The sequence below is a fragment of the Ranitomeya imitator genome, chromosome 3 (genome assembly GCF_032444005.1).
Source record: "Ranitomeya imitator isolate aRanImi1 chromosome 3, aRanImi1.pri, whole genome shotgun sequence".
NCBI classification, from domain to species: Eukaryota; Metazoa; Chordata; class Amphibia; order Anura; family Dendrobatidae; genus Ranitomeya; species Ranitomeya imitator.
The window spans coordinates 686,444,616-686,459,602 of NC_091284.1; the positions used below are offsets into that span (position 1 = coordinate 686,444,616).

The window sequence follows — 14,987 nt, forward strand, 5'->3', positions numbered from 1 at the left end:
ACCTTCTGCACACCAAAGAGACACTTTGATCCCTTCACAAACAAAGAATTAGCACGCAGGACCTGAAACACCGTTCTGACCTGCTTCACATCAGACTCCCAATCATCCGAGAAGATCAAAATGTCATCCAAGTACACAATCAGGAATTTATCCAGGTACTCTCGGAAGATGTCATGCATAAAGGACTGAAACACTGATGGAGCATTGGCAAGTCCGAATGGCATTACTAGATACTCAAAATGGCCCTCGGGCGTATTAAATGCAGTTTTCCATTCATCGCCTCGCTTAATACGCACAAGATTATACGCACCACGAAGATCTATCTTGGTGAACCAACTAGCCCCCTTAATCCGAGCAAACAAATCAGATAACAACGGCAAGGGGTACTGAAATTTAACCGTGATCTTATTTAGAAGGCGGTAATCTATACAAGGTCTCAGCGAACCATCCTTCTTGGCTACAAAAAAGAACCCTGCTCCTAATGGCGACGATGATGGGCGAATATGCCCCTTCTCCAAGGACTCCTTCACATAACTCCGCATAGCGGCGTGCTCAGGCACAGACAAATTAAACAGTCGACCTTTTGGGAATTTACTACCAGGAATCAAATCGATATCACAATCACAATCCCTATGCGGAGGTAGGGTATCGGACTTGGGCTCATCAAATACATCCCGGTAATCAGACAAGAACTCTGGAACCTCAGAAGGGGTGGATGACGAAATAGTCAGAAATGGGACATCACCATGTACCCCCTTACAACCCCAGCAGGACACAGACATGGATTTCCAATCTAATACTGGATTATGGACTTGTAGCCATGGCAACCCCAACACGACCACATCATGCAGATTATGCAACACCAGAAAGCAAATAACCTCCTGATGTGCAGGAGCCATGCACATGGTCAGCTGGGTCCAGTACTGAGGCTTATTCTTGGCCAAAGGCGTAGCATCAATTCCTCTCAATGGAATAGGACACTGCAAGGGCTCCAAGAAAAACCCACAACGCCTAGCATACTCCAAGTCCATCAAATTCAGGGCAGCGCCTGAATCCACAAATGCCATGACAGAATACGATGACAAAGAGCAGATCAAGGTAACGGACAAAAGAAATTTTGACTGTACCGTACCAATGGTGGCAGACCTAGCGAACCGCTTAGTGCGCTTAGGACAATCAGAGATAGCATGAGTGGAATCACCACAGTAGAAACACAGCCCATTCCGACGTCTGTGTTCTTGCCGTTCAACTCTGGTCAAAGTCCTATCGCACTGCATAGGCTCAGGTTTAAGCTCAAGTAATACCGCCAAATGGTGCACAGATTTACGCTCACGCACGCGTCGACCGATCTGAATAGCCAAAGACATAGACTCATTCAAACCAGCAGGCATAGGAAATCCCACCATGACATCCTTAAGGGCTTCAGAGAGACCCTTTCTGAAAATAGCTGCGAGCGCACCTTCATTCCATTGAGTGAGTATGGACCACTTTCTAAATTTCTGACAATATACCTCTATATCATCCTGAGCCTGACACAGAGCCAGCAAATTCTTCTCTGCCTGATCCACTGAATTAGGTTCATCGTACAGCAATCCGAGCGCCAGGAAAAACGCATCGATATTACTTAATGCAGGATCTCCTGGCGCAAGAGAAAATGCCCAGTCCTGAGGGTCGCCACGTAAAAAAGAAATAATGATCAAAACTTGTTGAACTGGGTCACCAGAGGAGCGAGGTTTCAAGGCCAGAAATAGTTTACAGTTATTTTTGAAACTCAGAAATTTAGTTCTATCTCCAAAAAACAAATCAGAAATAGGAATTCTTGGTTCTAACATAGATTTCTGATCAATAGTGTCTTGAATCTTTTGTACTCTTGCCGAGAGCTGATCCACACATGAAGACAGACCTTTAATGTCCATCGCTACACCTGTGTACTGAACCACCCAAATGTCTAGGGGAAAAAAAAGGCAAAACACAGTGCAGAGAAAAAAAAATGGTCTCAGAACTTCTTTTTTCCCTCTATTGAGAATCATTAGTACTTTGGCCTCCAGTACTGTTATGAAGAGGTAATTCAGTACCACAATGGACATAGAAGTCAGAGCACATACAGTGATCTGACAATAACCCAAAAAACATAGAACGAGCTCTGAGACGTGGGAACTCTGCTGACCGCAATCCCTAATCCTCTCCAACCACACTAGAGGCAGCCGTGGATTGCGCCTAACGCTCCCTATGCAACTCGGCACAGCCTGAGAAACTAGCTAGCCTGAAGATAGAAAATAAGCCTACCTTGCCTCAGAGAAATACCCCAAAGGAAAAGGCAGCCCCCACATATAATGACTGTGATTAAGATGAAAAGACAAACGTAGAGATGAAATAGATTTAGCAAAGTGAGGCCCGACTTACTAAACAGAGCGAGGATAGGAAAGGTAACTTTGCGGTCAACACAAAACCCTTCAAACAACCACGTAAAGGGGGCAAAAAGATCCTCCGTACCGAACTAACGGCACGGAGGTACACCCTCTGGGTCCCAGAGCTTCCAGCAAGCAAGAAAAAACAAATAGACAAGCTGGACAGAAAAAAACAGCAAACAAAATAGCAAAGCGGAACTTAGCTATGCAGAGCAGCAGGCCACAGGAACGATCCAGGAGGAAACAGGTCCAATACTAGAACATTGACTGGAGGCCAGGATCAAAGCACTAGGTGGAGTTAAATAGAGCAGCACCTAACGACTTCACCACATCACCTGAGGAAGGAAACTCAGAAGCCGCAGTACCACTCTCCTCCACTAATGGAAGCTCACAGAGAGAATCAGCCGAAGTACCACTTGTGACCACAGGAGGGAGCTCTGCCACAGAATTCACAACAATACTGTTTTAAATGAGGGGGCGGTCCTGTTACTGTGCAGAGTGACACTATGTCACCTTTTTTTCTTCATGTGGTGTAATGTAGAAGTTGTGAAAAATTAAGTAATGTGTTCTGCAAGCGGAGCTCGAGATAACTGTGTTATTTCCTGCAGAAACGAGTCCTGGCTGGAAGGAATGATGGCGGTCTGTGCTGGATGAAAGATGAAGGACTTCACCTAGAGACGTCACTGGTGAGTCAGTGTTACCTATACACTGACACTATACACTGTATACTATATACAGCGGTCCTGTGTACAATGTCACCAGTGATCACTGTATTATCTATACATTACATACAGAGTTCCTGTGTATAATACCACCAGTGATCTCTGTATTACCTCTACACAGACACTGCATATTAAGTACAGATCTCCTGTGAATACTGGCACTTATGGTGATAGTATTGTGTTTTTTTTTTTTATTACTGATCAGTATTGTAGTATTCAGTCACTATGTGGTGGCAATATGTGGTCTGGAAATGGTGCGGTGGTATTTGTCCCTTGTATGTAGTATTATTCGGTCACTATGTGGTCTGGTCATGGTGTGGTGGTATTAAGTCACAGGTTTGGCATGTGGGGGTGACACCATTAGGCCCAGTTTAAGTTCTACAAAACAGGAAAACCATTTTTGGTAACCTTTGTGTGTATTGAGCCGGGGGAGGGGGGGGGGGTGGGGGGGGCGCCAAACTCGGGAACAGCCCCGGGCGGCAAAAGCTCTAGCTACGCCTCTGACTATATGACACAGCTATGGGGAAATATGAACGGTGCAGAGCACTATGTGGCACAGCTATGGGGAAATATGAACGGTGCAGAGCACTATATGGCAGCTATGGGGAAATATGAACGGTGCAGGGCACTATATGGCACAGCTATGGGGCAATATGAACAGTGCAGAGCACTATATGGCAGAGCTATGGGGAAATATGAACGGTGCAGAGCACTATATGGCACAGCTATGGAGCAATATGAACGGTGCAGGGCACTATATGGCACAGCTATGGGGAAATATGAACGGTGCAGAGCACTATATGGCAGAGCTATGGGGAAATATGAACGGTGCAGAGCACTATATGGCAGCTATGGGGAAATATGAACGGTGCAGAGCACTATATGGCACAGCTATGGGGCAATATGAACAGTGCAGAGCACTATATGGCAGAGCTATGGGGAAATATGAACGGTGCAGAGCACTATATGGCACAGCTATGGGGCAATATGAACGGTGCAGAGCACTATATGGCACAGCTATGGGGAAATATGAACGGTGCAGAGCACTATATGGCACAGCTATGGGGAAATATGAACGGTGCAGAGCACTATGTGGCACAGCTATGGGGAAATATGAACGGTGCAGAGCACTATATGGCAGCTATGGGGAAATATGAACGGTGCAGAGCACTATATGGCACAGCTATGGGGCAATATGAACAGTGCAGAGCACTATATGGCAGAGCTATGGGGAAATATGAACGGTGCAGAGCACTATATGGCACAGCTATGGGGCAATATGAACGGTGCAGAGCACTATATGGCACAGCTATGGGGCAATAATGAACGGTGCAGAGCACTATATGGCACAGCTATGGGGAAATATGAACGGTGCAGAGCACTATATGGCACAGCTATGGGGCAATAATGAACGGTGCAGAGCATTATATGGCACAGCTATGGGGCAAGAATGATCTATTTTTATTTTTGAAATTCACCGGTAAATGCTGCATTTCCACCCTAGGCTTATACTCGAGTCAATACGTTTTCCCAGTTTTTTGTGGCAAAATTAGGGGGGTCGGCTTATACTCGGGTCGGCTTATACTCGAGTATATACGGTATATATAACTTGTTTGCCTAATATACAAATGTAATGTGTCATCTTTAACTTTAGGCCTTTTACAGTAATTTTGGCCAGTTGTGCCCTGTTTATTGCCATGATGTGCCACCATGAGGTTTGATTGCTCTAACTGACTTAATGAGTGAATGTATAAATGAAACGCGCAGCACGGTGCTTGGTTTTCTGTGGGTGTCCATCAAGATTTTTCAAGAGACAGCATTTTAAAGTAATTCTATTAATGTACTAGACGTATTTCAAATCAAACCACACCTTTGTTGCCAACAATTGCAGATGCCCACTGAAGAGCGGCACGAACACTTTCGGTGCTGGTTACATCTAAAATTACTGTCTGCACCCTACTTGACATTTCCTTCTTTAAGTCTTCAGCTCCTTTTGCTGTCAGACAAGCAGCCAAAACCTTCATTCCACGTTTATCCAGATTCCGTGTTAACAATTTCCCAAATCCAGAATCACATCCCGTGATGAAAACATATTTATCTGTGAGATTCTCCAGGATCAGACTATATCTGTATCGTCTGTATAGGAAGATCAAACCCAACAGCACCAGCAGAGGGAGCCACATCATGGATTCAACAGTAAGGTGTCACTAAAATATAACAGAGATAAAAAGAGTTAATATTGATTTCTTTTACATATTTATTTATTCAGTAGTCTCATGTGGCCAACACCTGATAAAGAAAATGATGAATGCAAATTCACAGAGAAGGGGTACAGTTTGCAATTTTTTAAATAAGGATCTTGTCACACTTGCTTCATGCCTTTGACTGCTACATACTAGATCTGTTTCACATAGATACATTGAGTTTATCTGTGCTAATACTGTATAATATATGGAAGTAATCAAAAATCCTAATAATCTTCAAAGTGCAAAATATTTCAATCTGAAAAAATAATAGACAAATTAATTCATAGAGCGTCTATTTGAGTGGTGTTTTAGCTATTTTTCTCTTGTATAGTGAACATTTTGTGTCCTGTTTTGTCTTTTTAAAAGTTTGTACTATGCACGCTACAAAGACTCCAGGCACATTACAAGCAAGGCAGGAGTGAGCCGAGCCAGCACAGGAGGAGTACAGGACAGGGAGGGTCTGGGTGTATAAGATAAATTAATATTTAAACATCTTTTAGAAGTTATTTTAATGCAATTTATGAAATTAACAAAATGAAATTATCCCTGATGTCTACTAATAATTATTAAAGGGAACCTGTCTTGTGAAAAAATGCTATTAAACTGAAGATATGGAGCCCTAATGCTGATACGTCTGTCAGTCAGGGCTGGGAGCGCAGTTATAGTGACCGTTCTCTATACACAGATCGGTGACAGAACCTGCGCCGGCGCTACCCCCATGACTGTCGGGGAAATAAATGTAATTTCCTCCCAGCAGCAGGGCTCTTAAGTGCTGGCGCCAGGCAGGTTCAGAATGCTACTAACCTGCAGATTAACCCAATATCTGCAGGCTAATAGTGTTTTTTTCATGTGACAGGTTCCCTTTAAGATAACCATTAGTGATGAGCGAGTGTGCTCGGATATTGTGTTATCCGAGCATGCTCGGGCGTTATCCGATTATCTTGGGCGTGCTCGAATAATATGTTTGAATCCCTGTGGCTGCCTGATTCGCGGCTCTTAGACAGCAGCAACACATGCAGGGATTCACTGACAAACAGGCCATCCCTGCATGTGTTGCTGCTGTCTAACAGCCACGAATCATGCAGCCGCAGGGACAGGAACATATTACCGAGCACGCCCAAGATACTAGGATTACACTGTCCTATTTCCATCTTAAATAAACATGTACTTTGTATCCTAAAGTGAGTGCAGTTTTCATCTGACTACATTTCCATATTATATCTAGTTTAAACCTTATGATATACTGCATGTTTTGTATCTATTTCTTTTCTGTTTTACATTAAAAAATATTCGCTTCATCATTATGCCAACACAGTGAGGACAAAAGTTAATCCAGAAACTAGTGCAAAAGAGCATATATACTGTATATATTTGGATGACTACCGTAACAGCAGTTCATGGTTTGTTTTAGACAAAATGGGTCCCTGGGGAAAAAAGTTTTTAAGTGGGGCCCCAAATGCTCACATATTGCACCATCACACAGAAACATTTCTGTTGTATTTACAAATGCTAAGTTCAGGGCGCTAAACAAGCACGATCAACAATATTGAAGTCGTTCGACGCTTGTTTCCCAACCTCCTTAGGGTATATGCACACGTGTCCGCTGCATCCAAAGCGATGCCGGCTATTGAACGCAGGTGAATCCGCACGTCTTCATTGAACTGTGCAGAATCACCATGTCCCAATACATTGTATGGGTGAAATTTATCTTGAGGAGACTCGCTCCTTTGCGAGATAAATAGATATGCTGCGGTCTGGAGAGACTAGCCGCATGTCCTTCTCTGCGAGTGAGCCATGGGCATCTGTGCATGCATTTCTTGAAATCCTATCCACTATGCTGTAACATCTGGAAACTGCACAAGTGCACAGTGTACAACCCGCATTGTTTACTGACCGTGTGCACCTACCCTTACTCCAGCTGAGGAAGAATGATTGGAACAGATAGTCCTTGATACAGTATAACACAGGTCCCATATAGTACATATAGTAAAATATAGTCCCCATGGCCCTTGCTAGAGTATAATGCAGCCCCCTCAGAATATACTGCAGTCCCGCTCAAAGTATAATGCAAATCCCCTCAGAGTATAATGCAGCCACCTCATAGAATACAAGGTACTCCCCTCATAGAGCATAATGCAGCCCCCTCAGTGTATAACGCAGCCCCCTCAAAGAATAGTGCAGCCCCCTCAGAGTATATTGTAGTCCTGTCATAGAGCATAATGCAGCCCATCAGAGTATATTGCAGCCCCATCAGAGTATAACACAGCCCCCCACAAGCAGTATAATGGAGCCCCCACACATAGTATAATGCAGCCCCCTCAGAGTATAATATAGCACTCCAGAGTATAAAGCAGCCCCCTCAGAGTATAATGTAGCTCTACACACACTATAATTCAGCCCTCCGCACACAGTATAATCCAACCCCCCACAAACACACACAGTATAATGCAGCCCCCACACACTCCCAGTATAATGCAGCCCCCCACACAGTGTAATGCAGCCACTTCAGAGTATAATCCAGCCCCCTAAGAGTATAATGCAGGGCCCTCAGAGTATAATGTAGCACCCTCAGAGTGTAATGCAGCCCCACACACATAGTGTAATGCAGCCCCCATGCACACAGTATAATGCAGCTCCCCACAAACACACACACACAATAGTGCAGCACCCCCCACATTGTATAATGCAGACCCCCATACACACAGTATAATGTAGCCCCCCCACACAGTAGAATGCATCACTCCACAAGCAGAATAATGCAGCTCCCCACACACAGTATAATACAGCCCTCCCACACACAGTATAGTGCAGCCCCCCACACACAGTATAGGGCAGTCCCCCACACACAGTATAATGCAGACCCCCCAAACACAAAGTCTAATGCAGCCCCCACACACAGTATAGTCCCCCCACTCACAGTATCATGCAGCAGACACACACACACTATAATGCACACACTGTAATATATACACACATTCACACACACTATAAGGCATACATACAAACTATAATGCATACACACACTCACACACAATATAATGCATACACACACACTCACACATACACTATAATGCATATACATATACACTATAATGCATACACACAAATGCCTGAACACGAAAAAATCGCATACATTTACTAACTTTAATGGATCGAAGATGTTCGACATTCGAAAACATCTCACATGCTCTTCACAGGGTGTTGTATACCATGCCACATGCCCATGTGGCTTAATATATATTAGCATGACCACTCAGGAAGTCAAAATCAGAATACGCGAACACATTCGCAACATTGAAAAAGCCAAAATGATCAACGACTGTTCTCTTCTAAAAACTTTGCCACGTCACTTCAAAACTCACCATAATTGTAACCCTAAAGGCCTTCTCTTTAAAGCCATAGATCAAATCAATTTAGGCATACGTGGAGGTGATCTGGCAAAACTCCTTGCACAACTCGAGAGCAAATGGATATATCGCCTTGGCACAATCACCCCAAGTGGCCTAAATGAAAGCTTTAGCTTTAATTATTTTTTGTAATCTGCATTCTTTTAATCAAATTTTTGGACCAGTTGTTAAGGTGTTTTTAAATTTTGTATTTTTGTGTTTTTAATGCCTCATCCTATTTATAAGGCGTCTCCTTTCCTTCTCCCCCCTTCCCTTCTTCCCTTCTTCCTCTTTTCACCCTTTTTTGCCTGTTTTTATTATGTGCATATATTAATAATTATCCTTTATCATAGGCTCATATGTGCTTGCGCTGCTGCTCCTGGTCATCAGACGCTTTTCCCTTACAATTGTTTGTGATTATCCGGGCACGCCTCATTATGGATTCCCGGTCTCACTTTGGACAGTGATGGACGGAGATGAACTATATATTGAAAAAAACGTATGGCCTACCATCTTGATCGGGAAAGAAAATGAGGAGGATCTGCATCATTAAGCATCTTTGCAACGGACTTTATAATGAACTTCACATCAAATAATGGTTTTGTTTCTTGTATTTACTATTGTATTATTCACGGTTACATTCACCTTTCACTTTAGGTAGTGTTTCTCTTTCCAATTTTATCCAAATTCTTTACCCTCACGTATCATTCCTCTTATATTTTTATTTTATATTATTTTTAAACTTGGCTTCAACCCCAAGCCCTTTAGAGACACCCCTCCTTCCCCCTCCCCCCCCTCCCTTTTTCCTCAGTTATTCCCATGTCATACCTTTTATACTATTCCCACCAGGGATAAATATTGTTGTCACCTCTACCTCATCCCTTGTGTATACACCAACAAGTATGTTATATATTCCTTTATGATGTGATAGCACACTTTCACTACCTTATTCCCTTTGCATATATTTATATTTATATTGTATATACTATGCTTTTTGCGGTAGTGCTTTGCATTAATACTGCCGTCTCTCACATTCCCACCCCACAAGTCTTACCATTATCCTTACCATTTTTTGGTTTTTACCCCAGTTCTTTGCTAAAGTCATATTTCCCATATTACTCTCATTACATATTCATGTCACTTTTCACCTTATTCTTTGGGAATATATTAATACATGTCACTTGTCACATATTACTTTTTTATGTGATAGCATATTCGGCGTTACCCTTCACTTCATCCTTTGTGATTTCACTATATGTCATATATTATTATCCTCCATGTAGTGGCGCACTATATTACCCTCTTCCTTTACAAGATATTAATAATATGTCATGTATCGATTCTTAGGCGGTAAGGCAATGGCACCGCTTTGCTCATTTCACTTTACCTTCCCTTATTTCCCCCCTTCCATTTGCATCCAGTTAGTTTTCATCCCTTGCATTTATTCTGTCTATTTTCATGCTCGTAATCTTTCCTCTGCAAGTGCGAGTCCATTCTCCCCTCCTCAGCTCCTCCCATGTCCTGCCCCTTCAGTCATGACCTTTTTTCGCGCAACGCACTGGTTTAACATCCTCCTTTCCTCCATTCCCTACGCGCTCTATTAGTTTCTATTGCGCAAGCGCCTGCCTAACATTCTCCTTTTCTCGGAGTGTCCTGTGAATTCTCCCTGCGCACGCACAGGTTCCGTACGCCCCCTCTGACTTCCGGAGGAGCTGACCCATGTGACCGCAGTGCGTTCCACTGCGTGTCACGGTGCGCATGTCCGGAAGTCCCTTGGTAAGGTGGGACGGCCCTGCATGCGTGCGCACCCATGAACTTCTCAGAGACACTTCCGGGTTTATTTTCCCTCAGCATACCGCATAAACCCCCCCAAATACCTTTGTAACTTGTCCTGCCCCAATGGAAGAAGCATTTGCGAAACAGCGCTCGTCGGGCTTGGGAATAACAGCATTGGTACTCCAACCTTTGTGCACGGCTATTCCTGATTCACATGCACCACAGGTAAATTAACCCTATCATGTGATTTTCCCCTGTTTTCCCCTGTTTGTAGTGAATTCACTTTCCAGCTTATTAACAACTTGTTGTTGTATTCTCTGGACATATGCCTTATATTTGCCTTCTTTGTAAGGAATAATTAATTTTTTGGGACACATTTACATGCTCATGATTATTTCCTGCGGTGGCTCACCTACAATCTGCTGTGCCTTTATTGTTTACTTACAAATATAACCGCCATCTTTGCACCGCACATATGGTTATTGGTTAACTGATATTTTTATCCCTGGAATGGTACCTTGCTAAAAACCCCCTTTTCTTAGTACTGGTGGTATTTATTTCCCCTTCTTATCAATAATTTTTTGTCTATATGTTAAACTTATTTCAATATTTATCAATAAATTTACTATTTTAATTTATATGATTCTCCTTCACTTCTTTTATTCTATGGTATTCCATATTAGAATATGTATTTGCTGTATTGTTGAAGTGACTTTAGCCATAAATGATCTAGGACTATGGGAATAATACTTAAAATACACAGACAGTGATGCCCTGCATTAAACCCAGGTCCCTGCAGCCTGGCCCAAATGGGTACTGGGCACCAGAATTGGCATCAAAGTGGGCAAATGGCCCATTTTCACAGATTTGAATAAGTAACTGATGTTTTTAAGGGGTTAAATACTTTGGGCCACTGATCTGACACTTAAAATACACAGATAGTGATGCCCTGCATCAAACCCAGGTCCCTCCAGCCTGGCCCAAATGGGTTCTGGGCACCAGAACTGGCATCAAAGTGGGCAAACAGCAATTTTTCACAGATTTGAATAAGTACATGATGGTTTTAAGGGGTTAAATGACTTTGGGCCACTGATACCACAGTGCATACATATAGAACAGGGAGCCCCACATCCAATACAGTTCCCTCCAGCCTGTCCCAAATGGGTTCTGTGCATGAGAACTAACATCAACGTGGGCAAAAACTCAATTTTCACAGATTTGAATAAGTAACTGATGTTTTCAAGGGGTTAAATGCCTTTGGGCCACTAATATGACACTTAAAATACACAGATATTGATGCCCTGCATCAAACACAGGTCCCTACAGCCTGCCCCAAATGGGTTCTGGGCATCAAAACTGGCATCAAAATGGGCAAACGGACAATTTTCACAGATTTGAATAAGTAACTGATGTTTTTAAGGGGTTAAGTGACTTTGGGCCACTGATCTGACACTTAAAATACACAGACAGTGGCCCAAAGTCATTGAACCCCTTAAAAACATCAGCCACTTATTCAAAGCTGTGAAAATGGACCATTTGCCCACTTTGATGCCAGTTCTGATGCCCAGAACCCATTTGGGCCAGGCTGTAGGGACTTGGGTTTGATGCAGGACATCACTGTCTGTGTATTTTAAGTGTCATATTAGCGGCCCAAAGTCATTTAACCCCTTAAGAACATCAGTTAGGCTACGTTCACATTAGCGTTTTGCGCGGTTGCGTCGGGCGCACCCGCGGCGCCGCATGCGTCATGCGCCCCTATATTTAACATGGGGGGCGCATGGACATGCGTTGTGCTGCGTTTTGCGACGCATGCGTTTTTTTGGCCGCAAGCGTAGGGCGCAGAGGACGCAGCAAGTTGCATTTTTTTTGCGTCCATTTTTCGGCAAAAAAGGACGCATGCGTCGCAAAACGCAGCGTTTTAGCGTGCGTTTTGTTGCGTTTTTGTTTGCGTTGTGCGGTGCGTCGCCGACGCAGCCCCGCACAACACAAATGTGAACGTAGCCTTACTTATTCAAATCTGTGAAAATGGGCCATTTGCCCACTTTGATGCCAGTTCTGGTGCCCAGAACCCATTTTGGCCTGGCTGGAGGGACCTGGGTTTGATACAGGGCATCACTGTCTGTGTATTTTAAGTGTCAGATCAGTGGCACAAAATCATTTAACCCCTTGAAAACAACACTTATTCAAATCTGTGAAAATGGGCTGTTTGCCCACTTTGATGCCAGTTCTGATGCCCAAAACCCATTTGGGCCAGGCTGAGGAGACCTGGTTTTGAAGTGGAGCTCTCTGTTCTATATGTATGCATGATGGTATCAGTGGCCCAAAGGCATTTAACCCCTTAAAAACATCAGTTACTTATTCAAATCTGTGAAAATGGGCCGTTTGCACACTTTGATGCCAGTTCTGGTGGCCAGAACCCATTTAGGCCAGGCTGGAGGGACCTGGGTTTGATGCATGGAATCACTATCTGGGTATTTTAAGTGTCATATTAGTGGCCCAAAGTCATTTAACTTCTTAAAAATATCAGTTACTTATTCAAATCTGTGAAAATGGGCCGTTTGCACACTTTGATGCCAGTTCTGGTGGCCAGAACCCATTTAGGCCAGGCTGGAGGGACCTGGGTTTGATGCATGGAATCACTATCTGGGTATTTTAAGTGTCATATTAGTGGCCCAAAGTCATTTAACTTCTTAAAAATATCAGTTACTTATTCGAATCTGTGAAAATGGGCTGTTTGCCCACTTTGATGCCAGTTCTGATGTCCAAAACCCATTTGGGCCAGGCTGGAGATAACTGATTTTTATGTGGGGCGCCCTGTTCTATATGTCTGCAGTGTGAGATCAGTGGCCCAAAGGCATTTAAACTCTTTCTTCAGCGCTCTTTGTTGCCCACTTTGATGACCATTTTTGTGCCAGTTTTATCTTTTTGAAGCTGTTTTTAAGTGTATTCACATCAGGGCTCCTCGCTGCATTGTTTGTTATTATTGTGATGTTTAGTTTTTGTTGTTAAACCTATAAAGAAACAGAAAAGAAAATATTGCCGAATAAGAAACTGACAAATAAGAAACCAACTTCAGCCTCGTCACACTCACACATACACTATAATGCATACACACACACTGACACACATACACTATAATGCATACACACACACTCACACACACATACACTACAATGCATACACACATACACTATAATGCATACACACACACTCACACATACACTATAATGCATACACACACTATAATGCATACACACACTCACTATAATGCATACACACACACACACTCACTATAATGCATACACATACACACACTATAATATACACACACACACACACACAACTCACCTCTCCTCCTCCTTGATCAGGTGCTCTGGCTTCTGCAGTGTCTCATGATCTTCAGTTCCCCTGCTTGCACACCTTGCTGAGTCATAGGCAGAGGGGGAATGATGGGAGAGGGAGCCTCACATGACGCTCTCCTCTATCACTGCTTTCAACTGTACCGGCATCTAATACAGTGGCGTATCTAGGGGGGGCAGCTGGGGCATGTGCGATGCCAGAAGCGTGATCAGGTCATGTGTTCACGCTGCTGACGTCACTCGCCCGCACTGCAGAGCAGAGGCAGAGCAGCAGAGGCACTGAGACGCAGATCGGTGGTAAGTGCTCCAGTGGAGCTGAAGACACCGAAGGTACAGGGGGGGATTTAACCCCTTCCCGACCCATGACACCAAGTAGGCGTCATGAAAGTCGGTGCCAATCCGACCCATGACGCCTATGTGGCGTCATGGCACGATCACGTCCCTGCAGATCCGGTGAAAGGGTTAACTCCAATTTCACCCGATCTGCAGGGACAGGGGGAGTAGTACTTTAGCCCAGGGGGGGTGGCTTCACCCCCCCATGGCTACAATCGCTCTGATTGGCAGTTTCACTTTCAACAGCCAATCAGAGCGATTTGTAATATTTCACCTAAAAAACTGGTGAAATATTACAATCCAGCCATGGCTGATGCTGCAATATCATCGGCCATGGCTGGAAACACTGATGTGCCCCCTCCCCACCACACCGATCCCCCCCCAAGCCACCGATCTGTTGTCCACTGCCCTCCGTCCTATGCTCCGCTCCTCCGTCCTCCTGTCCGCTCCCCCCGTGCTCCTATGCCACCCCCTGTGCTCCGATGCCCCCCCGTGCCCCGATCTCCCACCCCTTATACTTACCAAGGCTCCCGGTGTCCGTCCGTCTTCTCCATGGGCGCCGCCATCTTCCAAACTGGCGGGCGCATACGCAATGCGCCCGCCGAATCTGCCGGCCGGCAGATTCGTTCCATAGTAACTTAGTAACATAGTAACATAGTTAGTAAGGCCGAAAAAAGACATTTGTCCATCCAGTTCAGCCTATATTCCATCCTAATAAATCCCCAGATCTACGTCCTTCTACAGAACCTAGTTGTAT

General features: G+C 44.1%; 1 protein-coding gene across 2 annotated transcripts in view; it reads right to left on the bottom strand.

Annotated features, from left to right (window-relative positions):
• The window catches only part of LOC138670810 (retinol dehydrogenase 7-like), an 86,740-nt gene that overhangs the window by 35,301 nt on the left and 36,452 nt on the right, over positions 1 to 14,987 (bottom strand). For both annotated transcript variants that reach the window (XM_069758498.1, XM_069758497.1), the window contains exon 2: positions 5,001 to 5,337. In XM_069758498.1, coding sequence (XP_069614599.1) covers positions 5,001 to 5,316 — 316 coding nt within the window. In that variant the 5' untranslated portion in view covers positions 5,317 to 5,337. The remainder of the gene's footprint in view (positions 1 to 5,000; positions 5,338 to 14,987) is intronic.